The following is a 25,770-nucleotide window of genomic DNA, read 5'->3' as shown; positions in this document are numbered from 1 at the left end:
TGCATAACCCAATCACAGTAACTCTTAGAAGTAGAGATCTTTTGAGAGGTGGTTTTAATCCCATAATTAGAGGAAGGTATAGATTAAATATGTGAATTGGATGATCCTGGGTGGCTTATATTTTCCCTGTGTTATGTCCTTTCTGTGTAAGTCAGAAATGGAGAAAATATTTTTAAATATTTCTTCTTAACACTCAAAACATCAAAGCTGAGGATTCTGCTTATGCCTCTTCTTAAGTAACTGCACTGATTTAGTGCCATCCCAGCAGCTGGGAAGAGCATCTCCTTTTCCCCATCCTCAGTACTGACATATCCTGTACATCCTCAATTAAAGATAATGCTTAGCTCCAAAACACATTACCTGTTTCTCAGCTCTGACTTGAGGAAAAGCTATTCAGGTGGGCAGAATAGGAGTGATTTAGCATGGACAAAACTCACTTGACATTAGCCATGTGTGCCAGAGGCTTGAGTCAGAGCCATTAAGAATTTAATTGCCACAGGTTTCAGCCTTTGTCTGTTCTTGGTGTGGTGCAAGGCTGCTCTGTGAACTTGGGGGGTTGGCTCATGACTATTTCCTCTTGAGTAATGAACATTGCATGGAAAACATGCTGATCTTCCATGGAGGGGGGAAAATTATGTTAAATGGCATTTCATCATGGATGCAAGTTTTCCTCCTTCCCGCTGGCATGGTGGACAGTCTGAACACAGTGTTGTCATCTTTCATGAGGCCTGGAAGATGTTTTCTGCAATGTGGATAAAACCTTACTCTAGAACTGCCTTTTCTGTGTGTTCCTTCCCTGTTAAAAATCCTGGCCATTGATGCTGTACTCTGTCACTATATTCTGCCCAATGGTGCTCACAGGATTTTAGTTTTTGCCTTAAGTCTCTTCTTTTTAAACTTTATTTCAAGGTTTGAATTTTTTGAATCTTTGGAAAATGTCAAGAAAAGGACACTGGACATTGCAGTGAAAAACAGCAGGCCATTCATTTCACAGGAGAGGAAGGAGCTGGGGAAAGTAAGTTTAAAGAATCTCCACTACAGATATAACAGAGCTGAACACTGTGGGCTATTCCCAAAATCCAATGGCTTCAGTAACTAATTCTCAATAACAGGACTGGCAATCTGGAAACAATCTTTTGCTGCCAAATTTTAATCTCAAATGAGGCTGTATCCATGTGGGAGCTGCGTGGTCTCATTTTAGAAGGGTGCTCCTGAAGTAAGCCTTGGTTCCTGAGCCCTGGTAATGCCTTTGTGGGGAGCAGCTCCAAGAGCACAAACACGGAGCTGAGAAAGGCATTGGGACTAAACCTCACAATTTGCCAACACTGCTTTGACTTTCTGTGAACAGCTTTGATTCTGTGAAAAGTAAACTGCAATTGCTTCTTCAGTGACAGATAAATTTCCAAGTAGTGCTATAGGAAACAGAGCTGGTTCACGCCTACACTATCCTGGGAATGTGGGAAGCTCCATTTTTCCTCAAGCCTGAGCTGCAGCTCCACAGCTGGAAAGTGGGTCTGACTTGGGTGGAGTGGTAGCTTAGCTAATCAATTTATATGCTGAATAACCTACAAACAAATAAAATTTGCTTTTTAAAGGTGCGCATTGACTTGTCCCGGGAGGATTTAATAAAAGGTTTTGCCCAATGGTAAGTTCTCATCTCCATGCTTCCAAACCCTGCCCACTGCTTTGCTGGGAGCTTGCATGACTGCTGTGGGAGTGAGTGCTGGTAACTGGGCTGTGTTTGGGTGAGCAAGAAGAATATTTGACCTGCAAATGCAGGACTAATTTGAGCTAATCTGGTAGTTCTATCTAAATTGTGTGTTAATCCACTGGCTGTGCAGTGCCTGCCCTGTGAGACAGATTTAATGAGATGCCTGTGTCAATTATAGTCCTCAGCATATTTAAAGTTGCCATAAAAGCCACAGGGGCACATAAGTAAAATAATTTTGTTTATTAAAGTAACCTTGCAACAAATTTTAACTTGAATAAAGACCTTAACTAAATACTCTGATCAGCAATATATATGTATGATAAAACTTTAATTACAAAGCATTTATAGAAACTATTATAATAAGCCACTTATAGTTTTGCTTATACGTTCATTGTGGTTCTGAGGTTTGTGTGTTCCTGGTCTGAGGAGAACAGAGAACCAGGCTTGGGTGTTTTTTTTCACTTCTGTGTCTTTAGTAAATGGCAGGAGTTCTTCCTTCTTTCTCCTTCAGTGGAGCCTGAGGAATGCAGTGTGGGTAGTCCAGGAGCTTGCCATCTGCACAGGCAGTGAGCCAATATTCCAATAGGAAAACCACATTTCCTTGGCCAGCTTGTGTGTGTGTCTCAGGGCAATTATGGGAAGAGGAAAAAAGGATGCACCCAAAGTTTCTGGTGAAGAGCTGAAGTTTGAGGCCATCTCTGGAGCCTCCTTTGCTGTGCTGCCTGTGAAGCAGAAGCAAGAAGGCAGCCCAGGTTTTCTCTATTGTGCCAGTTAAAAATGTTAAGAATTACTATACAACTATGGTAATTATGGTGTCTGTCTTGCAGGTATGAGCTGACAAGGAGCAGACGCAAGAAAATCTGATTTCTTCTCATGTATATAAGTTACTAATTTTTCAACTTCATATGGATGTACATACCTCTTGTAATTAACATGTTTTGCACTGTCATTGCAAATCTGAAGCAGGCTCCAGCTCAGGACATGCAAATTTAATGATCCTATTCAGGGATTAGTTCTCACTGAAGTTAAACATATTTTCCCCCACACAGGGAATAATTTGTCCTTAAAGAGTAAGTCCTTTATTTTTGCTATTTCTAGCAAACCCCCCCTCAAAGGACGTCTCAGTGTGAAACCTCTCTTAAAGAAGGGTTGTACCTGGGGAGATTTTAGACTGTCAGCCAAGTGTCATTACTCTGCTTGGCAGCCTGATGGCTCTAGGAACTTGTTTATGTTGTTTTAACATGGCAGTGGTGTACTTTGAAAAGAATACATTTTGAAACAGTATTCTTCAGCCATATGGCTACAGAATCTTTTAAAAGAGAAACTCTTTAACAGCTTTTTTTTTTTTGAGAAACTGGAAGTTGGTAGTCCACTGTTCAGAAGTACCTTAGCTGACTGTGGCTGCAGGTATGTAAATAATGAGCTTCCAAAAGCAGGGAGATGACCTTACCAAGATGTCATTAAGGTTTTAGTTTGTGACGCCTTAACTGGTTTTGTCCTTTGTTACAGTACATTTCAAAATCTTGTAAACCCAGATTCTATCTGAGGAACAGCAAACTTTTGTAAACTAAGCTTTAATAATATTGAGGCAAAATATTTTTGGAAGCTTGGTGTACTTGTTTCTGTACAATAAACTTGTAATTGTCTTGCACAAGAGACTTGATCTAATCCTTTCTAAAACTGACTTTTGAAATACAACGATGGTAACTCCAAACCATTGCCTGAAGCAAATTTCAAGTATTTTTGGCCTAGATTACATTAATCCAGTCTGCCTCAGTCCATAATCAGAGAGAATACTCTCTGAGTAACAATGTGTTCCCATCTCAAACTGATCTGGAAATGTGAACATTTTAAAAGAGGCTCTCCAGAAAACCAAGACTGAGCATTTGTGTAAGTGTGATGGCTATGGCAGTAAGGGCATCTTTACTTCATACTTACTGTGTCAGCAATATTAAAAATGGCTAGAATTTGGCTGGTGTTGTGCTGGGTTCAGTTTCCTGGACTGATACAGAGTATATTGGGCCTCTCTCTGGGATTAAGTAGTCCAGCTGACAGTAGTTAAAAGTTTTTCTTAAACTGACCAAGAATTAAAATTAAAAAAATTAAAAATGCAGCAACTTTTATTTATGTAAAAAAATCTGGAATTATTGCTTAGGAGGTAGCTGCATGTGCACCAAGAGGTACATTCACAGGTAAGAGAAATCTTGCTCAGGAAGAGGAGAGTCACCCATAACCAGCTTCCCATTTCAGGTTTTGTACTGCAGGTAAAATATCATCCACGTTACTGATCTCTGCAACAGAATGGAAAGGAAAAGGGTTAGGCTTATGAACCCACAATACCTTTCAGTTCAAACAAAATTCTAACTGAAACAGATGGTGAATTAAATAAACTCCTCAGACCTTTTAATGCTTTCAGAAAAAAAATCAATTTGGCTTATAAATAATATGCTTAAGTAAATGTAACCCCATGTTAAATGAAAATGAAGTGGTTTGGTCACTTCCTGAGGAAAGGTGGAAAGAAGGAGAGTGAGGCAAAAGGCAGCACCTTCCCTCACATCCTCCTCCTGTTTTAGCACATCAGGAGTAAAGAAAACACTTGTTAACTGTTTAGAGTTATATGAGGAAGTGTTGGCATGAAACTAATTACTGTTGCAAATATTACTCACCTAGAAGACACAGCAAATCTTGAATGAGAGCTTGAAAGGGTGGAAAGAAGCACTCATGTTCTTCAAGCTTAGTGATGATACTGGAATGGAAAGTGAGACAATCAGGTGAGAGGTGCAAGGACACCACTGTTCTGTTTACCAGTTCTGAACCCTGCAGCCAACAAGGAAGCTGTCACAAGGATTTCTGATTTCACTACTAATGCTGTATACACATCCTTCCTTTCCCCCTCACATGGCTCCAGGTAGTCTGGGGCCTGGAACATTTGTCTGTGTATGCTGAATATACTGCTTGGGGGTGGCTGGTATAACTGCCTTGGAGGTGGAGCAAGAAATGCTTTATAAGCAGCTGTTCTCCAGTTAAAACTGAGAAATGAGTGCAGAAAGGCTGAGGAAGTGAGTATTGTTAACTCAGCATGTGTCAGACTTACTGCCTGCTCCCTTCTTTGTTTGTCTGTAAAGCACATGCTGAATGCAAGCCCTTAGGGTCTGCTACCACCTAGCTGTGGCTGTTACCTGTTGAATGCATAACTGGATTTGTCCAGTTTCTAAAGTATTTGTAGGCAGCTTGAGGCAAAGCCTGCCTTGGCAACTAGAACACTTCAATATTACATCTGAGACTTGCATCACTTTCTCCTCCCCACCCAGGTGCTGGATTTGTCTCCTGATGAAACATGTATCCCATTAAGGATTGTTTGATCACATTATCCATGCAAACCAGAGGCTGCTTTGGAACCTTCTGGCCTCAATTTTTCCCTCTGTCAGCTTTATCTTTTTGACAGGATACAATATTTGTTTCAAGCAGGACAGCAGTAACTAACACCTGTGCTGTCCAAGCTCACTGACTTTGTAACAAATGATGAAAGTTTCTTTCAGCATCAGTTTTTGCCACTTCTCAATTACCACATTTGATGTTTGCAGAATGGTCAGCAGTGGAACAGCCCCACATACCTGTGGATGTCTTGGGTGCCCAGAAGCTGCTGTACCTGCTCAGTCACGTTCTTATTAATGATGTCACACAGTTTCCCAACAGTATCCACTACCACAGTGGGTGGAGCTGAACTGTCTGTGGAAAAACAAACACCTCATGATTCTTTTAACAGTAATAACAAGGAAGTATTTTAGACACAGTTGAATTCTTGCAGGTGCACAGATTTTATTTGGTTTTCATAGATCTAGGCATATACATTCCATCATTCACAGAAAACAGAAATAAACAAATGTTAGCTAGGAATGGGGATTCTCTTACGAATACTTTAGTGGCTAAAAAAACCTTGGCAGAGCTGTGTGTTCACAGCAGAGGGTACTAAAGTGCACCTTTACAATGTCAGTGGAGATCAGCCAACTGAAATTATATATATAGAGAAGGGGTTATTCATTAGGTTCTTGTGACACAGCAGACACACTGTAGGGGCTCAGCCAATAAGGAACCTGCTTAACAAACATGGAAACATTTGGAGGAGGATGCTGTTTGTTAACACCCAGAACCTCTTTTGGTGTTGAATTTTAACCTATCTGTAGTGCTGTGACTGAAGGTAGCAGCCTCCTTGTCCTTTTCTCCTTCAATTTCAGAAGAACTAGGCTGGGATAAGGCATCTTCTGAGCTGCAGTTATTAGGGGGAGGTGAGGTTTCCTCATCTCCCATGCTGGCTGCAGGCAGGAACACTGCTTCCTTCCTTGAACGAGGCTCAGCAGCCCCAGGGCTCTGGGGATGGATATCCTACAGCCCAGCCCAACCTTTTAACCCAGCAGCAGCTGCTGTTTTACAAAAGTTCCCACCAGAAGGGAAATAACCAACTACACCTCTGAGTACTGACAGTTTTTGACATTCAACAACTTGTTTTGGTTTTTAAGTTTAGCAGCATAAGATGGACCTTGATGAGGACTGGACCCAATTACACTTGAATGAATTACTGAGCAGAAATCCACATCCAAGGCAGAATTATTTTCTTCCTTAAACTTTTTATCTTTCAAGTGGAGAATGAACAACAATTATGAAGTCAGCTCACTAAAATAAAAAGCTTTGTGCTTTGTTATTCTCTTCTTCTGCCTCCCTGTTATTCCTCAGCAACTGCTAAAGGCTTACAAGTAATGGGGATTTGCTATTTGAACTGTAAATTGACAGGAACATATTTTTGTCTTCCCAGTGAAGGAAACACCTGGTTAATTCATTTCTCAACAGCTCAACATTATTTTCTATGAAGAGGGCAGCTTTTCACCTGTCTCCTTTTTTTTGGAATGGTGTGAGCAAGCAGCAGGTGGTAGGTCTTTACCTAGTTCCAGGAGCTCATGCAGGTTCCTCATGGCGTTGGTCATTTCCCCCAGCTTTATGTACACCTCGTTCATCCGTGGATAAACACCATTCAGAGAATTCACATCAAACAACTTCTGGAAGTGAGACACTATGGCAGACAGGGTTTGCAAGGACTGTGTCTGGCTGTTCTGGAGCAAGCAGGAAGAACTCATCAATGGTACTGCTTAACAAGGCAAGGGTGCTTTAAGCTGTGAAACATTCTTAAAACCAGTCTGAAGAACAGGTGTAACTTCCCTTATGAAATCCCAATGTTTCAAGTATTTTTGAATCTGAAGACATAGTTTCAATAGTTTTTAGGCACAAGCATACACCAAACTCAAAATACTCTTTCAAAAACTTCCTTCTCTGTTGCTGAGAGAAGCATTTATGTATTCTCAGCCCTGAGAGACAGAACAGGATAATTCCTGAGACTACAGGGCAATGCAAATTCACTGCAGGTCAAGTGCCTTTGATTAAAGCAATCTTCCCCAAGGTGAATTTATCCATTATGTTAAAACAGTCTTTGACTATTGAATGTCTTCAAACAGGTATTCCTTAAATGCTGCAAGGCTTTCAAATGCACCAATCTAATCACTGTCTGAAGAATGCATTTAAGAATTGCACAGTAACTTGCGATTATACCTCTCTGGTAAGAATTACCTTTTCCTTATGTTCTAGTTCTTCCAAAATTGCATCTACTAGCAACTGGAGGTCTTCAACTCGTATGGATTCTCTGTTATCCTGTGGATCTTTAGTGTTCCAAGGCAGCAATTCCAGAGACAGTTTTCTCAAGGACTTATGCAAATCCTTTTAAAAGCAGGGAGGGAAGCCAACTTATTTTAGAAACTGCTTAAAGTTGTTTTTATTATAGAAACAGGTGTTTTTCTGTTTCTCATATGCAGAAAACATTTCAGCACTGGAGAGGTTAAGGTTTAAATTTTCATGAATTTAAGAAGAGTGTCTTGCTGACATTCTTTGATTTGAAAAGAACAGAGTGAAAAATATTATATTGGCAAAGTATTACAGTTTCAGTGAAATAGGAAGTATTGGTCACAAAGAGTTTGGCTTTAAACAAAACTATTTCACCTGTATTTGGATCAAAAAGTCACTGGTGAGACAAAAGGAAGGAAGAGAATGCACCATCATTAATGCGTGAAGTCCAGACTCAAAAGCTTAATTTAAGTTTCTTCTCAGGGATTTGGTTAATAAAATGAAATAAAATACACAGAGAAATATCTCTGGTACATACTTCACGTGGACAACAGACTATTTGTGAAATTTAACACTAGGTCAGGCAATAACAAAAGCTACACAAAAAAACCCCCACAACCACACACAGGAAGGGATGGAGGAGAGGAGAGCAGATGAAAGGAAGGCCAAGAAACAGAGTACAACAATGTGTTGTTACCTTTAGGGCTATGAGCTGATCTGCCCACATTTCTATAGTGAGTGGAAGGTGCTCAAATCCACATCCCTGTCCATTCTCTTTCAGGTTATTTTGCACTGACCCTTTGCTGGGCCGGAATATTAATGGAGGAGCTCTTGGGCTTTGCAAAATAGAATCAATATGGGACAAAACCTTCAAGAACAAATAACAAATGTTATTGCTCAAATATGTATGATGTTTTGTAATAAAATCCCTCTCTATCACAGTCATGATTGCCTAAAATTAAGTCTAGTGTCTGCTGCCTTGCTGTGTTTTCAGGTAGTTTACACTGAGACAGAACAAGAACCAGCCCACACTGACTGCCAAATCCAGAACATGACTGCCTATGAAATCCTCTGTGCAAGAGGATTCTTAGCCTCAGAGCAGCTTGCTCCAGTTGACACAGCTAAACAGAACATGTCTAATATTTCATTGTATCACTGCTAGAAACATGCAGAACAGATACAATTTGGGTACCTGCAAGTATTGCTGGCAAGCTCCCTGAAGCTCATCCACTCTTGCAACACTCCCAGAGTCTTTCTTTTCTTTTTTTTCTCCAGTCCTACTCCCTGAAAATCTGCACAAAAATACATACAGTGGGTCACACAAGCAGTCTTAGCAGGAGATGATACCTTTTAACTTTGTGGAAGAACCAGGTGTGTAGCACTTAAACTCAAACATACAAATATTCATGTTATGATGCTGGGCAATAGAATTCCATCAGACCCAAGTAACACAGATTGACACCACAATACCCAAAGCAAATATTATTAATTTATCTCAAGGCTGAGTCTATGCCAGACTGCTGATTTAGAAGGGACACCACCAGTTTTTCTGTTGCCAGAATTCTACTATGGCTGAAGGCCTAAAATCCAGAATTTTACTCTAAAGGATCAAATTCCAAGCTCAGCTATTACCCACTTCTGCTGGAACACCTTTTCTGGCTTATTATACAAAGCTAACTACTGCTTTTCATCTAAATGCTACCTAGTGCATGAGGGAATAGACAAATTAAATACATACAACATGTTTATTTATTTTCAAATTTAAGTGATGTCTTTTTCAGGCTATAAAATATTTAGCATTCAGTATACACATGGACAAATGCCTAGTGAAATTACAGATAAAAGCACTTTGTTAGTACTAGAACGTTTATATCTTCCATGTATTTTCTTAGCAATATTTTAGAAAAACCAGTCAATTTCTAAGAATAATATGGACATAACTTCAGTAGCTGCAACATTTTGCCAACTCACACTTTCACATTCATAATCCATAATGAAACCAATAGCTTCCTTTACAGCTTATGGAAACAGCAAACACCAGAGATGGCCCTGTACATATTGCCAGCAAAAGAACTCAAATCAAATCCAGTAGGAGAGAATGAAATAAAAAACTCCACAATGCTGTGCCCCCATTTGGAGACCCTGCCATCACTTCAGAAATAGAGGGCTTTAGAGACCCAGAAGCACTGGCTGCCCATAACCAGGCTGCAAAGAATGCTGATAAGGCACATTCTCTATAAGCTACTCTCTACATTACAGGTTGAAGAGTAACCTTGCATTCAGAAGTCCAGAGGAGTCATGGAAGTCCCTGAAAGAATATACTTACTGGTCAGTTTTCTTTAAAGCTTTCTGTAGTTTCTTCACTTGATGCTTGTAAAATTTTAATTCCTGTGCAGTTGGCTTGCTAGACAGAAAAAGTACCATGTTATATGTCTTGCATTGGAAGGTATCCATAAAATTCACCCAAGCAAAAAAGTAAAAAAGTTTTGCCAGTGCCAAAAAATCATTCTGGAAATTCAATTCTGCTACATTTCTACATGACAACAGCAATAAAGAGCAAAATAACCATTAGCAGCTGTTATTAACAGTGTAGGGAGAAAAGTGTGGCTGTTGCTGCCATATATCATTTCTCTTATCACAGATTTCACACTTCACTTTTACAATTGCTGGTGCTTTGTAAAGCAAAGTCTACTGAAATGGCCTTACAAAGGATGATATCCTTTCTCACCTTATTTCCAAGTTTTTCTTGAGATTTATATTTTCAAGCACAAGCTGTTCATTCTTGGCTTTTGTTTCAGTAAGTTGCTTCTGGAAAGACTGCAACACAGACTGGGTTATTGCTTTTACTGCCCTCATTTCATAATGAACAAGCTTCAACAATTTAAAATATGTGCATGTTAAGAAGGGCTCCTGGACAGAACAGCAAAGCAGCATGGATGAGGACTCAGATAATGCACCAAGAGCCTGGTGCATGAGAGCCCAGGTGGAGCCCTGCGACTGCAGGAGGTCTGTGCAACCCTCAGCACACTCACAACATTTTGCTGAATCTTTGCACAAGGACAGGGAACTCTGCCCACAGAGGTTACAAGTCCAGAAGACATCACAAGAACAAGGGACAGAAGGCAAACATGTTGATGTTTCTATGTGGCTCTTGAAGGGTTACCATTGAGAGATCTGCACTGACTTATTCTTGGCAGTTCCATACCATGAGCAGTGCTTTGTAATTAGGAGTAGCATCTAGATTTAAGAACTCGTCCTTGTTTTTTACTTCTCTCTGCACCTCGTCTTCATCTTTTTTATATTGCCTGTTGGGAAAAATAAATTGGTTCAGCTTACTGCAGTTCAATTAGCTCAAAAATTTAAGTTGGTTTAGTTAGCAGTTATGTATGATAATAATGTTTCCATAAACTACCAAGTAAATAGAATAGAAATTCTGCCCTAAGATTCCTGTTTCACATGCTAATGAAATGCACTTATCCACAGGAGAAACTCCAGTACAAGCAAATCCTGTTTCAGTTTTGTCAACAGTAATCTCAAGCTATAGGAATGTCTCAGGTATCTGTTGCTTTGTGCCATGCAGGCACTGGGATAGAGCTGAAAACGTTTCGTTTTGGGAGATCAATCAACTGAGCACAGCCAATGCAGTAATTCTGCCTGTGAACCATGGCAAAAGAGAAAGGGGAAGGAAAAAGAAAGAAAGCAAGAAAGACTTATAGTTCAAGTATCTGAATACCCCAAGCCTCCTAACTGTCCTGCTCTCCTGACTGAGAAGCTGCTTAGCCTGACTGCCAGTTATTATGGGGACAAAATCTAAATTTCCATGACCATTATAACCCTTTGCTATTTCTTACATGATGGTGATACCTGGAGCACAGAATATTTACCACTATAAGATTTAAGAACAGTAAGGGCTAAAAAAATTTGGAACAGTAGAACCACAGGGCATTCAATGAGACCTACCTCAGCTCCTTTTTAATGTGACTAATTTGAGATTCATAATAGTCAATTAGACAAAGGTACCTGAAGAAAGGAAAAATTAATTTTGAATTTCAGATGTTCTCACAAAACTCATACTATGATCAACCCAGAGGAACAGGTCAGCTTACACAGCTGCACTGCACTTTGGAAGTGGCTGCTACAAACAGTGGAGTTTCTCTCATACCAGACAACCATTGTCACATTTTGCCAAAATAGAAAAGTAGACACATTGAATCTGTACTAGTTTAGAAACAGCAAAATATTCAAGAGGAGAAGGAAGTTAAATATGCCCACCAGCCTCCTCATCTTATGCTCGTGGTTGCCCAGCAAGATTAACAAAGAGGCACAATCAAAATGAAGTGTCTTGAGCACTCTGAGATTGTCTGGTTTGGAGAGACAGATGAGGGAGGACAGGGAACCAAATTCAGCGATCCTTCCTCTGATATAGCGAGGGCTCAAGCAAAAAGCTGAGCACACATAATTCCTCTTAAAAGCTTCCTAGGTAAACAATGCTGGCCAGGCCTAGAAAACTGATTTTTTTTATCAGCACAATAAAGCAATGGCTACCTGAGGCCTAGGAATTGGCAAATGTCTGAATGCAGCAGAACTATGGAAATCCTACTGGCAAGAGACACAGCCTTGTGACACTTTGGGAACTTACCCAAAAGTACTTGGAAGCTTGCAGGCAAGCCTAAAGTCAGCAGTTGCAAACATCACTTCCCAGAATTGGAAAGGTTCTTTCTTGGGAGGGCTAAGGATGGTGTTTGCTGGGGGATTTGTTCCTTTTTAACTTACATTTTTAAATGTTAGAATCCCAGGATGAGATCATCCTAGCTGACACTGCAGCTACAGTGCAGAGTGAATCATTCCCTTCCCTTTGCTGACATCTAGTGTGGGCAGTGGGTGGCAATTTTTAAATTTCTGCCATGGATTTATCTGGCTTACAGTTTCACAAAAGAAAAATATCACTGCACTGAGGTACCTTTACAAGACTTCATATTTTGTCTTGTACTCCTAAAGTCTCCAGATTACTTTTTTTTCCCCATAAAAATACCAAGAAGCATTACATTAAAATCTGTTTCTTCATTTAATGCTGCAGGGATTCAGCAGTAGAAGAGAATCACTTACCGCTGATCCAGAACAGACTTGGGAGCTCTTTTGCAAAACTGACAAAACATTTTGTTTTGAGTGTCAGCTCGCTGCTGCTCCTCCCTCCCAACTCTGCTCAGCTCCTTCTGCAAGCAGGCAATGATCTCCTCCTGTTCTTGCAGCTTTTCCTGCTGCTGTTGGTATTTTACCTGTGAACAGGCAATGGGAACATTACTGAATTGTTCTGACCCACAACCTGACTGGACTATACAAGCCCAGGTTCCACATTTGGAACCAAGGAAAATGAGCACTTGGGTTTTAGCCATGCTGAAGAGACAGTGGCAGAGGGATACAGACATTTTTCTAAATTATTTGTAGAAAATTCTGCATAGTTTGAAAATACTTAGCTATAAACAGTGTACTAACCCTATGACCCACGATTCATGTTTATTTAGATCAGCATAAATATTTTGAGATCTTTTATAAGTCAAAAGTTTGAATCCTCAGGCAGCACTATGTGAATTACCCGTGAAGCCTGTTGCTCTTTTTGAAGTTCCTTGACTTGGTTCTGTTGCTGGCACGCTTTAGCTATTGTTTCATCTTCTAGCTGACAAATTTTGGCCTTAATGTTTTTCACCACAATTTCCAAATCATTAGCCCGTTGCTCCTGCCGAGATGCCCGACCTTGTTCCAGTTGTACCACATCTCTGAAAAAGAAATGAATCCTTGCTTTTAACTTAAGCTCATTTCACTACAGACAGGGCAGGAAGCACACACCTACATTATGTGCTGACCTTGGATAACATCCTGTGGCAGCAGGTGTGGGAAATGCACTGATATGAGAAGAAGAAGCAGATGAAACAAGGGAAGAGCTGGAAAGGAACTGGGACAACTATGCTGCTTATTGAACAGTAACCTCAGGAAAAAGGTCTCCACCAGGCTGGAGATGCACACTGATAGTACTTTTACTCTGCAGGTAAATTCCTTCCACTGTCTTACCTAAGACATCGATTTGCCTCCATAAGGCCCTGCATCACCTTCTGCTGTCGCTCAGTGTCTTCCACCAGCGTTTTTAATGCAAGTCTTATTTCTTGAGAAGACTGATGGTCTAGGACAATCATATCTGGAGATACAGAGCATAAGCAAAGTCACAATGGAAGTGTTTTAATAGCCAAAGATTTGCCTGTTTGCTGCCACTAGGAAGTGGCAGCTTTGGAGATGAATTTATGAACTTAGGGTTACTATTTCCGAATACAAAAATTACATTTCCTTACCTGACGTATCTCCGCAGCTTTCGGGGGCAGCAAGACTCACGGGTTTCAACCCATGACGCATTAATATCCTGTTCAGGCTTTCCCACTCTGCCTTCTCCTGCTCCATTGGGAGAAAGGGAAGAAGAGGCAGAAACCTGAGTTCTTCACATCAGCTGCGCAGCAGAAGGTACCAAGTGCCCACAAATGAAAGCAAACCAATCCCAAACACCCAAGAGGAGAGAGCTTGTGAGAAGCTCCAGTAGGATTGGCAAAGCACACTGGGGAAAAGCGCACTTAACACATGATCAGTTCTCCCGCTCCCTACTTGAAAGCAGAATAGGCGCAATGAGTTAAATTCGCCCCTTTAGGATCCCAAACCTCCGGCCCTCGGCTCCCTCCAACGCACGGGGCGCAGCGGCCCCGCCGCGAGCGGAGCCCTCAGCGGGGCGGCGGCGGCGGCTCTGCGCGTTCACGGGCCGCTCCACCGCCTTTTGTCCCGCTCCAACCGCCCAGCAGCGACACCCGGGGCCCGCAGCGTACCTCGGTCATGGCGAGGGCCGCAGGGCAGCAGAGGGGCCGCTCCTCAGGCCGCGGAGCCGCCGGGGCGGGAGCGGAGCGGCGGGAGCGCCGGGCGGGCGGGCCGCGGGGCGGCGCTGCGCGGGCGCCGCCATTTTGCGGCGCGGGAGGCGAGGGGAGGAGACCGGGCGGAGGTAGGAGCGGCGGCGGCGGGGCGCGGGGCTAATAAAAACAAAAAATAAAGACAGGAGGAAATGGAAAAAAAGCTGGTTGCTGGCGGTAAGGGTGGGGGCAGATCTGCCGTCCTCGGAGCTCGTGCATTTCTCGGTGTGCCACCCCGCGGTGAGCGGTGCCGGGATTAGGTGGATGGTCTGGGAGCCGTAATCCCAGCCTGGCTTTCAGAACGAGCCCTTCCGTGAAAAGGAGTACAAGCGCCTGGGGCTGCTGGGTTGGGCAGTGCATGGGGCGCTGGGAGCAGCGGTGCTGTGTCCCTGCTCGGAGCCGGGGCCGCGCCCGGAGCCGCTGCAGCAGCGCCCGGCTTTCCCCTGGGATGCGGCGGGACCGCCCGGCCTCCAGCACACACCCTGGCCTAGAGCCTGCCTTCGGGCTTGCTGTAAAATAAACGTGCACTGCTTCATCACCGTGGTCTGAGGGGAAGGAAATAAAAAAAGGAATTTGTGTGTTCTGGGGTGCTGCCAGCACTGATCCTAAGTGATGCCGGGAGCCCACGCCGCAGGACCGCGGCCTGCCCGGGCCGGTGAAGGCTCCGGGCTCCCCGGGGCTCCCCCGCTGGCATCCCCGCGTGCCGAGGCCGGCCCTCGTGCTGATCCCTGCCCAGGACACGCGGGTCTGAGCCGAGCCCGCTCCTTGGAGCGGAGCAGGGAAGTATTCCCCGCCTGACTCCCCCCGTGTGCCTTCGCAGGAACCAGAAACTTCAGGAGAGCCAACACAGCTCCTCGGCATTTATTAGCACGAATTATCATCTGCTTGTTTATTGTTGATAGGTACAGACGTGACAGGTCATGACGAAATTAATGAGTGAAGATAATACATTAAAAACCAGTGGTTGTAAAACACCATCGTGGTCTAAAATCCTCTTAAGTAAGAAATTAGTTCCTTGTGGCTCACATAGATTTTGTGACTGAATTGCCAGGTCAAATTTATTAATGTGCTTGTTGAAAGTTGCTACGGTGCTTTAGAAAAGGGAGGAGGTGAAATTACTGCCTGTGCTATTTCCAGTCCCAAATTCATTACGGTCTGGGACTGAGATGGGCGGCTCTGGATTGGGCTCCTGCTTTGGTCAAGCTGTCAATTTCTAGGCTTTGTCTTGCAAATTAGGCAGCCCATTTTTCCATCCAGTAACTGACAAAGTTATGAGGAGCTAGTAAAGGTAGGACAAACTTTACTCTTATATTTTTTAAAATACACTTGCCTTTCTGTCTTAGAGAAAGATGGTTGCATTTTAAGTGGTTTTGTTTTATCATATGTACAACAGCACTGCATGTTAGTTAATGATGCTTTTAAAAATGTCCTTTATCTTAGCTGGAGAAAATTATGAAACTCTAGAGTTCAGCGCTTCTCTCCTACTATTCTGCTTTTCTATTTTTTCTTGCTGCTAATTGGATTAAAAGCTCTTTTGGCTTCTATGGCATCCGGTGAGGAGATTACGGTCTATGACGATGAAGTAAGGTAAAAAATCACAACTGTGATATGAACAGATTTGGAAAGATATCCACAGTTCCAGTGGCCACTTATGATTGTGTCTAAACTTTAAAAATTACTTGAATAAAAGGATATCTTGCCAGATCCATTCCCCTGTGTCTGTGTGTGTGCAGAGTTGCATATCTGAATGATGTAGGTAGTGTTTATGAGATTAGAGACAAATCTGTTAACACAGCAAATAGCTAAACTGGCCATACTGTTTTTTTCAAGTCTAAAAAGCTTCTTTGAGACCAATCAAATAATATAATTTATTGCCTACCAAGAAGTAGCAGAACTGTCCAGGAGAATCTTAAAACTAAATATAATTTTGTTACCTATTTTCACCTGAAATGGGAGTTTTAGAGGTTAGATGGGTAGCTGTGTCTTTGTACTATTTGTCAAAATGAGTCTGTTTAACTGTTTATATTTTGTGATTTTTGTCATCTTTGAATGTCTGAAAAACATTAAAATATAAGCAGTTCTGTAAGCTTATTCTTTCAAGTCTCATTTTGTATTTGCAAAACGTGCAAATACAAAAGCAGAAGAAGCAGTAAAGCTTTGAACTGCAGACATTGGGACTTGAACTTTCAACGACAATTAATTTACTTTGTTGGTTTCTCCTTAGGTCTCGGTACAGCCACTTAGAGAAGATGACAGATTTGGTGGCTGTTTGGGAAGTAGCTTTAAGTGATGGTGTTCATAAGATTGAATTTGAACATGGGACCACTTCAGGAAAGCGTGTTGTCTATGTTGATGGAAAGGTGAAATTGCTATGTGCTCAAAATTCACTGTGACACAGATTATATAAGTGCACTTCCATGCAACACACATCACAACAAACAAAAGACTAATAAATGCGAGTGAGCTACATTCAGTTAATTGCCTACTTTAATGGAATGCATCATTCTTTTTTTCAGTTCCAATTAAGGTGTGAGTATTCATGAAGTGCTTTGCTGTCCTTGGGCAGAGGCACTCTGTGCATACAAAGCACCGTGTATGCATTCATTCCCAAATATTTCAGTACTGAGCTGTCTCCTGAGTTCCAGTTCAATTTTTTAATATTAAAACATGCCCTCAGGTTTTTCAATTAATACCCACTCTCTTTGGTTTTTGGTTTTTGTTTTTTTTTTTTTTTTCTACAGGAAGAAATAAGAAGAGAATGGATGTTTAAATTAGTGGGTAAAGAAACATTCACTGTTGGAGCTACTAAGACTAAAGCTGCTATTAACATTGATGCAGTCGGTGGCTTTGCATATGAATATACTTTGGAGATCAATGGAAAGAGTCTCAAGCAGTATATAGAGAACAGGTTAAAAACAACCAATACTTGGATATTGAGCTTGGGAGGCACAGACTATAGAATTGTTTTAGGTAAGTAAACATTGAGTGAGTACATGTTGCTGCCTTTGAATAAACTTGTGTACATTTAAAAACTGGCAATTAAGAGAAAGCACAGTTCAGTGGGTAGCTCTTACGCAGTATAAAATCCTGGGGGGTGTGGAAGTTTGGAATGAGATGCCAAAGACAGTTTGAAGAGTAATGGTCTTGTTATACATGTGTGAGTCTACAGCAGTATGGTCTAGATTTGGGGGGAAAAAAAAGTTGGGAGGCATTACTGCTGCTGCATCCATAGAACTGCCCTAGCAAGGCAGTTCTCCAGGGAAGCCTGTTACAGAAATTTTACCTGCATTGTGATCAAACCTCACGTGGGTCTAACCAGGCTTTCCTTCCAAAAATCATCAGCCTTGGTGAAGAAGTCTTTATCTGAAGTGCAACAATGTTATTCCATATTTTTGATAGATTGATGAGCACCCTTTTTTCTGCATCACTTATCTACAAACTTAAACTAAAACCTTCCAATGATGTTCTTTCGCTTTCATAATAGTAAGGCAATACATTGCTTCTCTTCTGTCCTCCCTTTCCCAGTTACACTACAAGCAGGTGGGAGGAAGGGATCCCTTGAGGAATTTGTCCATGGCATCTAGTGGGAAAACTTCCACTTGGGCATTGCTGTATGGTTAGAGCTGGAGACAAGAGATCTCAGACTATGATTTCTTCTTAAACCTCAGGACAGAATGAACTGCCCTAAGATGAAGGGGAGCAATGAAGAAAGACAGTTTTAGTGCCAGAAACAGATAAGTCTTCACAGAATTTTAATCTCCCTATGCTCACTGGAAAGGCAAGCAGGGTTCAGCTCTCTGCTGTTGTGTCAATGACAGTGTCAGTAAAGGGAATTGCAGCAAAGTAATTTAAGGAGGATGTGCTGGGAGAAGTAAAAGAATATTCTGTTTCAAGTTCAAAAAACCCTTAAGATTGGTATTTAAAGTGGAACTTGGTGCTTTCGAAATATTAAGAATACAGACTGTTTAATGGATGTTAAATAATGCTGCTTTTGAATTAATTTGAGCTGCAAAAAGAGTTAGAGCTTTATTGAATAACCAGCACTCAAGTAATTAGCAGAAATTACTTCACTTTTCTGTCTTAATTTTTTGAGTTTAAGACTGTCAGAGTATCTCTGGCACTATTCAGAACAACACAGTGTTAACAGCCAGGACTAGGGAAGGGTAAAAATGTATCTTCAAAGCAAAAGCTGATGACAGATCCTCCTTTCTCTCCAACACGAGAACAAACCCTGTAGCTCAGGTACTACAGCTACTTCTTTTGGGAATTGAAGTAAAATTCAACAGTAGATTTTTAAAATCCCTAGATCCTTGTTTGTAGAGACAAAAAAAAAAAAAAAAAAAAAAAAAAAAAAAAAAAAAAAAAAAACCCCAAACAATAACCTTATTCTTTCTACCTTTTCCTTCCCAGAAAAGGACACTATGGATGTGTGGTGCAACGGTCAAAAAATGGAAACAGCGGTATGTGATCCTTTCCAAAGGCTATGGACATGTAACCAAAGCTTGGCAGAAAAAGCCCCAGAGGGGCACATTATCTCCCTTTACCAGAGAGGCCAAGGCAGCCAGGATGCTCCTGGTCTGTTCCAAATGACCTTCACTGAATTTTATAGTGGGCAGTATTTCACTTTGTATGTCAAACATCTGCTTATTTAAGGATAAATTATGCTTTTCTTTACCCTTTTTAGACAAACAAAAGAAATTTGAGTCAGTTGTGCAGGATTTTTAGGGAGAAAACTTTCTGGAGATTGGGAAGGATTTCAGTGTAGAGCCACTGCATCCAAACCTGCTTGTAATAGTTGTCAGTGAAAGTTGAACACATATAATCTGTTATGACTCATGCTTTTTGCCATTTTGAGATGTTCCTAATACTTAGGGCTTAAGAGCCTCATTGGAACAAGTCAAATCTTTTATCTTGATCACATCTGCATTAATTTTCAGAGCAGGCTGACAGCTAGGTGGTTTAATCTGTTTGGTGTCTTTCTGGTTTTTGATGATTTTCAATATGCACACCAGGTAGGCTTCCCCATCCTCGAAGGATGTGCTTTCTCACCAAGGGTGTCAAAGTTTTTACTGCTGCCACAAGGAAGCCCCTGGATGAGTACAAATGGTAAAATCAACAGTTCTGCTATACCTGAGAGCAGGATGAAAAGATTCACCAAATGTTTGCTTGGTAATCAGTGGAAGAAGCCTCCTCTTCCAGTAAATCAGGACTTTGCTCCTGATGGCTCAGCCTGTTCTGCAATGTACTGAAAACACTCAGAGGTGTCCTTGCAAGCTGTGAGTGCAGGTTTAGTGCCAAACTGTGCTTCCATTAGAGCAGCACCCATTAGTTCTGCTCTCATCATGACAAAAACAGCAATGCCTGGGAAAATCTCTAATAGGAAATTCCAGAACTGCAGCAGATGTGTATCCAAGATACTCAACTGTTGTACTCAATTCAGGGATCTGCTGTAGAAGGCCTCCTAAACACTTCACCTTCCACTGCCACTTGAGCACAGGTTTGTGTGGCACCACCTTGGCAGGATGCTGACTTTCCTGTTGTTTACTGACATGAAACAGTAGTATTGATTCACAAACTCCAACCTCTACCATTTCTGATCGTGTGACATTTTCATTGTCATCTGATACCCACAATTCTTTAACTGGGCACCTTGACAGAGCCCTGCCTGAGATTCAGCAGCTTTGTTCAGCTTTCAGGCAGTACTTGTCACAGGTACCTAAAGCTGCTGTAGCTGTGGGAACTGCAAGTGATCTTGACATTGATGCATTCGAGCTTTTCATTTATTAAAGTATCAAGTGTCTGTTTTTATTCTTGTCTCCTTTCTCCCAGGGTGAATTTGTGGACGATGGGACTGAGACTCACTTCACTGTTGCTGACCACAGCTGTTGCATCAAGGCTGTCAGTAGTGGGAAACGAAAGGAAGGAATTATTCATACCCTCATTGTGGATGACAGAGAAATCCCAGAGGCTGTGGAATAGCCTCTGGTTAACTATTATGGTAGGACTAAGATCAGGAATTTTCAATTACTGTGGTAATTATTTTAATATGTACTACTTGGTACATCTAGTTTGTGCTGGGTTTATTTTCTAGTTTCTGTACGCTAAATTATTATTTTTGAGGACCAGATGAAAATAATTATGTACAACCTCTTACATTACCAGCTTTTAAAAAAAGCTACATATATCTAGAATATATAGCATATTCACTACGTGTGGAGAACACTAGTAAAACAGAAATTATATGTCAGGAAAAATCATGCTATAATAAAATGAAAGATAAATATTCCGTAACACTGAATCCTTAGCTGCAGGTGTATGTGGAATGAAGAGAAAGCCTGTACTGGGCACAGGAGTAAGATGTTAAAAGCTTTCTCTAGAATTATTTTTTCTGTTAAACTGACTACAGACCTTTTCACATACAGTTAAGAGAAATTACACAGTTAATAAAAAGGTTAATAATGAAATACATAGTTACCAATACTTGTGTTACAGTATTAAATTAATACTGAGTTATGAAAACTGTTCTCTATTCCCACTAGGAGCAAGATGTTACATTGTGCCAAAAATAACATTCCTTTCTTTCTGTGTTCTGAAAACTGATGCTGTAGTTCAGAAACTCATTACTGAGTTTTTTCAAAAAAGAAAATAGAAGAAAAAATAATTCCCGCCATGAAACCCCTTTAAAAATATCTCCTGGAGCATGCTGACATAAGAACTTACCTTTGTTCAGTGGTAACAAATCTGAAATGTACAACTACGTGTTTTTATGGCAGTAATGTGTGAATCAAGAAATAAGAGGAACAAGGGGACAGAAATGGAAAACAGTTGATGACTTTAATGGAATAGTTAAAATAGGAATATACTAATTCTGTTTTCAGAATTGCAGCGTAATTTCTAAGAGCAACCTTTGGACTTTTTGAGAGCAAAACTCTTGTGTTAGAGACTCACACTACAAAACTCTCTTTGAAACGGCAAGCATAGCTTGTCTTAAAAATAATTTTTAAAAAAACCAAAATATGAATATATTAATCTAAAAGTTTATTTTGCAATGGTTAAAAAATATTTCCACTTGTAACCTCAGAATTCAGAATTAAACTTTTATAACTTAATTTATTTTGGACTTGTGAATGGCTCCTAGCACTACAACTACTAGTTCAGGAGTTACAGGTGCAGTACAAGCATCCTGGGTATCCATTAACACATTATTTTGAAAAGTTTTATTAAATGCTAACTTCATCTGTGTTTTAGAGATCAGACTGCTCCCCATCAGCAGGCTTTACGAGAGGAAGTTTCCAGGTACCCAAGTGCTGGACTGAATCCCCTTTTACACTGGAATTACTGTAACAGCTCTTGGGCTTTTCCGTGTATTTGCTTCAGGTCACTGCAGAAGCAATGTGGGGATTCCTGGCTACAAGGGTGACAATGTAATCTTTACAAGATGTTGGTAAAGGTAGATTAATTGAAAAATATCTTCAAGCTGTAGCTTGAACCAGTTCTCTACTATTTTGTAACCTTTCAAAGAGATTGAATGCTGCTGAGAAATCTGAAGCTCATGTACAGTACAAATCACGTTCTTAAGACTACAGAAAAATGCAAGTGAACAGATAGTGACATTCATACTTTTTATTTTGAATATGTGCATCTACAGTGCTTGAAGTAACTAATAAAAAATGTACAGCAACCATTGTAAGAAATCCTGAAGTATTGCCTCATGTTTGTCATAACTGTATATGTCCCTAAGCAGAAAACAGCTCTCATCTGCTACATTCTCCTGTCTTAAGTCAAAAGAAAACTTAAGGCTCAAAAGGCACAACCCAGATTTCTTGTGTTTCCCTGATATATGCAATATGTCAGATTAAGAAAACGCAGTGGAAGAATGGCAGCCTACACAAACATCAAGTGTATAGTCACAAGCTGAGATCACTTTAAGGATTAAAGCAAATGATCATGTATGTTAAATGTTAAAGCTAAATGTTACACTGTATTTTGGAATGCCTTCCCTTCTGCTTCTATTCACAGGTAATTTTGTCCTAATCTCTTTAGGATGTTAACTTACTCCTTTGTTCACAAATATTTCAGGGAGCTTTTCAGGAAGCACTCTGACCATAGCACACTACTTAGCAGAGCATTCTCTTGAATCTAAGCACTAGACTTTGTTCTCAGAGGGTCTTCACCATAGCTACAGTTCTGCTCTATTCCCACTGAGGATCCTGCTTGTTTCCTCCAGGATCTACACACCTTTCAGTGGGGAACAAGTCAGCAAATACTGTGGAAGGGCTGCAAAACCATTGAAAATGACAAAGACCTCAGGATTGTGCAAACTATCTACTAAACTGTCATATAATGTAAAGGCATTCCTATCCAGAGCTGGTGGTATAATGCAGGATGGCAGGCCTATAGTGTATTTGCCAGTTACTACATCAGCCTCAAACACATACATTTTAGACTCCATTTCCCATGTAGCTTTATCCTTGGTCAGGTACCTCGGGTTCTTTGTAAAGTAGATGCCAGCTCCATATTTTTGTTCTGGAAAGAGAAAGAAGAATTTTCAGAAGAGAAAGCGTTTAGCAGTTGGTTCTTTCAGGGTGGTAGTTCCAAGAGACTGCTGCTTGATTGTGGGTTACAAGTAATGTGACTGCTCAATCAGTGTGTGCCATCCTTTTGGAAGTTAATTTTCATGGAGTGGCTCTGATGCTTGCACTGACCTTCCACTGAAACCATGAGCATAACCATTCCAGTTAACTGCTACTCCAGTGCTAACTGTTCACGTTTATCCCTTAATCCAGTGATTGAATCATCAAGGTCCAAAGGATTTATATAAAATAAATATATGACTCACACTTCAGTCATCATGTACGAGGGACTCTGATAAACAATCAAAGTCAGCAAGATCTTGATAATGTAAACTACAAAAAAAAGCTTTGAGATTTATATGAAAAATGTCACATGAAGTGCTGTTACAGTATCAAATGGAAAAATGCAAAGAAATTAGACCATCATCTTACTGCTTTTAAAGGGAAATGTGCCATGTACATTACACAGACAAAGAAAGGCAAATCTCCACTTTTTGAACGGTTCATTGCTTGAAATCCCATTATGCAATTGACATGCAAAATACCACACACTTCACTTACTGCAGGATGAAGCACTAAATGCTTATTCCTTCCCTTTCTGGAAGCATCTGTCTACTACAATATTTCACGGATTCACAACTTCCCTCCAAGTGTACTTTTCTCCAAATGGAAACCCAAGCCATGAAATCATCTGCTGTCTCTGACCACACGTGATCTGAGCAGGGGCCTGGGCTGCACGACCCTCAGAAGCCCCTTCCAGCCTCAGGAACATGCTTCAGAGCACCAAGCTGCTGAATGCACATTTGCAGCAGCTACATAAGGACACTGACTTTCTTTCCAGTGATGCAACAAAATAAAACCTGGACGTGGAATTACCTGTATACCAATAATTCTGTCTAGTGCTTGGGCTAGGCTTGAATTCAGGCCAATCCTCCTAGAGCCTTGCTGGCTCTACACTATCAGGAAACCTTGCTGTATATAATAAAGTAAGCTCATAAAAATCTAAATACAAGTAAAAATAGTTCTTGTTGAGGAATGCCATTTTTTCTAATTTTAACCTGAGTTTAGTATTCAGTCACTGTTCATTTTAATTAAAGATGCCAAAGCAAGTTATTACCTTCTGGTGGAGAATACATCCTGTGAAATCCAGTTTGGCAAACTGAGCAACAGAACTCTGCAGGAACATTCTGGTACAACTTGTGAGTTGTTTTGGAGCTACCATCTACTGTTTTTTTCATTTGTTGGAATGCAGCAGATAGAAGTGGATTATGTATCTTTTCAATCTGTAACATAAATAACAGCTTAGCAGAAGCAGATGGAGATCAGTTATGAAATCCACAAGTGCTTTTATCCAGGCTATGTTCTTCAATGCAAGAACCTTTACTTCAGCCTATAAGCATTGACCACACAGTGGACAAAATATCTGAAGCGTGCAACTGATCCAAAGAAAAGAATCACACCACTATCCCATGCCTCCCATTGGAATCACTAGCCATACTTCCTGCTCTACTGACTTCCAGTACTTGAGTTATGCTGAAGAGATTAAGTCCATCTCCTGTTCAGTAAAGCAGTCATACCCAAGTATGATTCCAGCTTTAACACATAATCAGATCAGAACTCTGGCACATTTTTAGTGTCAAGCTCACAAAAAGAAAATAGATACTGAAATAGTGTCCTGGAATATTGTACTTAATTTACCCTATCAATCTCATATTTCTCTAGAGTTCTATAAAGGGGCATTTGAAGCAGGAAGTATGAGGGAGAACATACAGTACAATTAAAGAGTTATCAGAATTTAATCACTTTTTGAGTGACTATTTGCATTATGTTTAAAATACTATTAATTTGGATTAAAGACTGGATCTGTTTTAAGGATGAGGTTGATTTGATCTTAATTTTTAAAAGCAATGCATTGAAATAATTGATCTGAATTTTTTACGCTTACATGAAATATGTTAGCTCAAATATGTGAGCTGAGATTCAGTTTCTCTATGAATATCCTCTTTACCCTGAGAACACGAAGTCCAGCTTTTTCAAACTCTTTCTGTCTGTCTTTAAACTCCTGGAGGTGGCACTCTACTGGTGAAATCTGGATGCAGTCAGCAGCACTTGTCTTGTGAAAGTCTTCTTCTGGAAGCTGGCCTGCTTCTGCTTGCCCTGGATATGAAGAAGGGAGTAAAATTTTCCTATATCATAATGTCTGAAGCAAAGGCAAGGGAGGCAGATCCACTACTTTAGCTGGTGGTTTAATTAGGAACAAAGAATGTTAAGTGTCCTCTGAAGTATTGTCAGAGGCTAATACTGAGAGGGACTAGTATAAACATACAAAAATGTATGTAAATGTATTCTATTTTTCTGCATTTATTACAAAGAAATCAGGAGAGAAGAAAAAGAAAAGCAATTTATGATCTCCATGACACCTCTTCACAGCTGAGCTTTCATATAAAGGTCTCTATATTGAATGACTATCAACACACAAATTAAAATTGATCACTCAGTAGTTTCTGTAATGCCATTAATTGTATCAATTGTTCATGACAGCTCTGCAGAACAAGTCTCCTGCTGAGCCCTGCGACAGTGGTCCAGTGTAGCCAGCAAGAGCTCAGCAAAGGTGCGTGTTAATTAAGTGCAAATGTTGTAAATCTCCAGTGGCCAGGCTTTAGAGTGAAGGTATCCTGGCGGGAGCTCCACTACAGCTGGGTATACATCATGACCAGCCCCTGTATAAACTGTATCCTACTGGGAATACTGCCAAGTGAGTGACCACAGCTAACAAATGGTCTTCCAGGGGCTCACATGGTGAAAGTACAGGGATATCAGTAATTAAAGATGTGTGTGTGAACTGAATGTGTCTGTCCACTCTCAGCAATACACACTGCTT

At 40.7% G+C, this 25,770-nt stretch overlaps 4 protein-coding genes across 13 annotated transcripts in view; 2 read left to right on the top strand and 2 right to left on the bottom strand.

Moving 5' to 3' along the window:
• ESYT3 (extended synaptotagmin 3) overlaps positions 1 to 3,365 on the top strand; it is a 43,830-nt gene extending 40,465 nt beyond the window's left edge. For all 3 annotated transcript variants that reach the window (XM_064435115.1, XM_064435116.1, XM_064435114.1), the window contains 3 exons: positions 910 to 1,015; positions 1,596 to 1,645; positions 2,539 to 3,365. In XM_064435115.1, coding sequence (XP_064291185.1) covers positions 910 to 1,015; positions 1,596 to 1,645; positions 2,539 to 2,575 — 193 coding nt within the window. In that variant the 3' untranslated portion in view covers positions 2,576 to 3,365. The remainder of the gene's footprint in view (positions 1 to 909; positions 1,016 to 1,595; positions 1,646 to 2,538) is intronic.
• Positions 3,366 to 3,813: 448 nt separating this feature from the next.
• Positions 3,814 to 14,361, bottom strand: CEP70 (centrosomal protein 70). 4 transcript variants are annotated; one of them, XM_064435122.1, is made up of 16 exons: positions 14,239 to 14,361; positions 13,720 to 13,816; positions 13,445 to 13,568; positions 12,972 to 13,152; positions 12,485 to 12,654; positions 11,339 to 11,398; positions 10,584 to 10,683; positions 10,107 to 10,195; positions 9,705 to 9,782; positions 8,571 to 8,670; positions 8,076 to 8,246; positions 7,328 to 7,474; positions 6,648 to 6,816; positions 5,326 to 5,440; positions 4,378 to 4,457; positions 3,814 to 4,002 (listed from the first exon to the last, which is right to left on the bottom strand). In XM_064435122.1, the coding sequence occupies exons 1-16, from the start codon at positions 14,245 to 14,247 to the stop codon at positions 3,935 to 3,937; spliced, it is 1,758 nt and encodes a 585-aa protein (XP_064291192.1). In that variant the 5' UTR covers positions 14,248 to 14,361; the 3' UTR covers positions 3,814 to 3,934. The 4 variants fall into 4 exon arrangements, with proteins under 4 accessions (XP_064291192.1, XP_064291191.1, XP_064291193.1 ...); XM_064435121.1 differs by having other exon boundaries at positions 13,720 to 13,819; positions 14,239 to 14,282; XM_064435123.1 differs by lacking the exon at positions 14,239 to 14,361 and adding an exon at positions 14,024 to 14,136 and having other exon boundaries at positions 13,720 to 13,819.
• Positions 14,323 to 22,010, top strand: FAIM (Fas apoptotic inhibitory molecule). Of its 3 annotated transcripts, XM_064435126.1 has the most exons (6): positions 14,323 to 14,408; positions 15,846 to 15,903; positions 16,541 to 16,676; positions 17,058 to 17,286; positions 18,727 to 18,776; positions 20,146 to 22,010. In XM_064435126.1, exons 2-6 carry the CDS (start codon positions 15,860 to 15,862, stop codon positions 20,293 to 20,295), a joined length of 609 nt encoding a protein of 202 aa, XP_064291196.1. In that variant the 5' UTR covers positions 14,323 to 14,408; positions 15,846 to 15,859; the 3' UTR covers positions 20,296 to 22,010. The 3 variants fall into 3 exon arrangements, with proteins under 3 accessions (XP_064291196.1, XP_064291197.1, XP_064291198.1); XM_064435127.1 differs by lacking the exon at positions 15,846 to 15,903 and having other exon boundaries at positions 14,331 to 14,408; XM_064435128.1 differs by lacking the exon at positions 15,846 to 15,903 and having other exon boundaries at positions 14,406 to 14,493.
• The window catches only part of PARP9 (poly(ADP-ribose) polymerase family member 9), a 9,729-nt gene continuing 5,883 nt past the window's right edge, over positions 21,925 to 25,770 (bottom strand). For all 3 annotated transcript variants that reach the window (XM_064435117.1, XM_064435119.1, XM_064435118.1), the window contains exons 8-10: positions 24,898 to 25,046; positions 24,007 to 24,172; positions 21,925 to 22,842 (exon numbers count right to left, since the gene is read on the bottom strand). In XM_064435117.1, the coding sequence (XP_064291187.1) occupies positions 22,547 to 22,842; positions 24,007 to 24,172; positions 24,898 to 25,046 (611 nt within the window). In that variant the 3' untranslated portion in view covers positions 21,925 to 22,546. The remainder of the gene's footprint in view (positions 22,843 to 24,006; positions 24,173 to 24,897; positions 25,047 to 25,770) is intronic.

This window comes from Passer domesticus, chromosome 10, assembly GCF_036417665.1.
Source record: "Passer domesticus isolate bPasDom1 chromosome 10, bPasDom1.hap1, whole genome shotgun sequence".
NCBI lineage: Eukaryota > Metazoa > Chordata > Aves > Passeriformes > Passeridae > Passer > Passer domesticus.
The sequence above is the reverse complement of the archived record's forward strand: the minus strand, read 5'-3'. Positions and strand labels throughout refer to the sequence as shown.

What these genes read in the sequence shown, in the direction of transcription:
- CEP70 (XM_064435121.1), bottom strand. An exon ending in AAGTCTGTTCTGGATCAGCG is followed by an intron (nt 11,399 to 12,484) that starts GTAAGTGATTCT and finishes TCCTTTCTTCAG; the next exon opens with GTACCTTTGTCTAATTGACT. An exon ending in CACATTAAAAAGGAGCTGAG is followed by an intron (nt 10,684 to 11,338) that starts GTAGGTCTCATT and finishes TTTTCCCAACAG; the next exon opens with GCAATATAAAAAAGATGAAG.
- FAIM (XM_064435126.1), top strand. Translation starts at nt 15,860, where the DNA reads ATGGCATCCGGTGAGGAGATTACGGTCTATGACGATGAAGTAAG. An exon ending in GTCTATGACGATGAAGTAAG is followed by an intron (nt 15,904 to 16,540) that starts GTAAAAAATCAC and finishes GTTTCTCCTTAG; the next exon opens with GTCTCGGTACAGCCACTTAG. An exon ending in TTGTCTATGTTGATGGAAAG is followed by an intron (nt 16,677 to 17,057) that starts GTGAAATTGCTA and finishes TTTTTTCTACAG; the next exon opens with GAAGAAATAAGAAGAGAATG.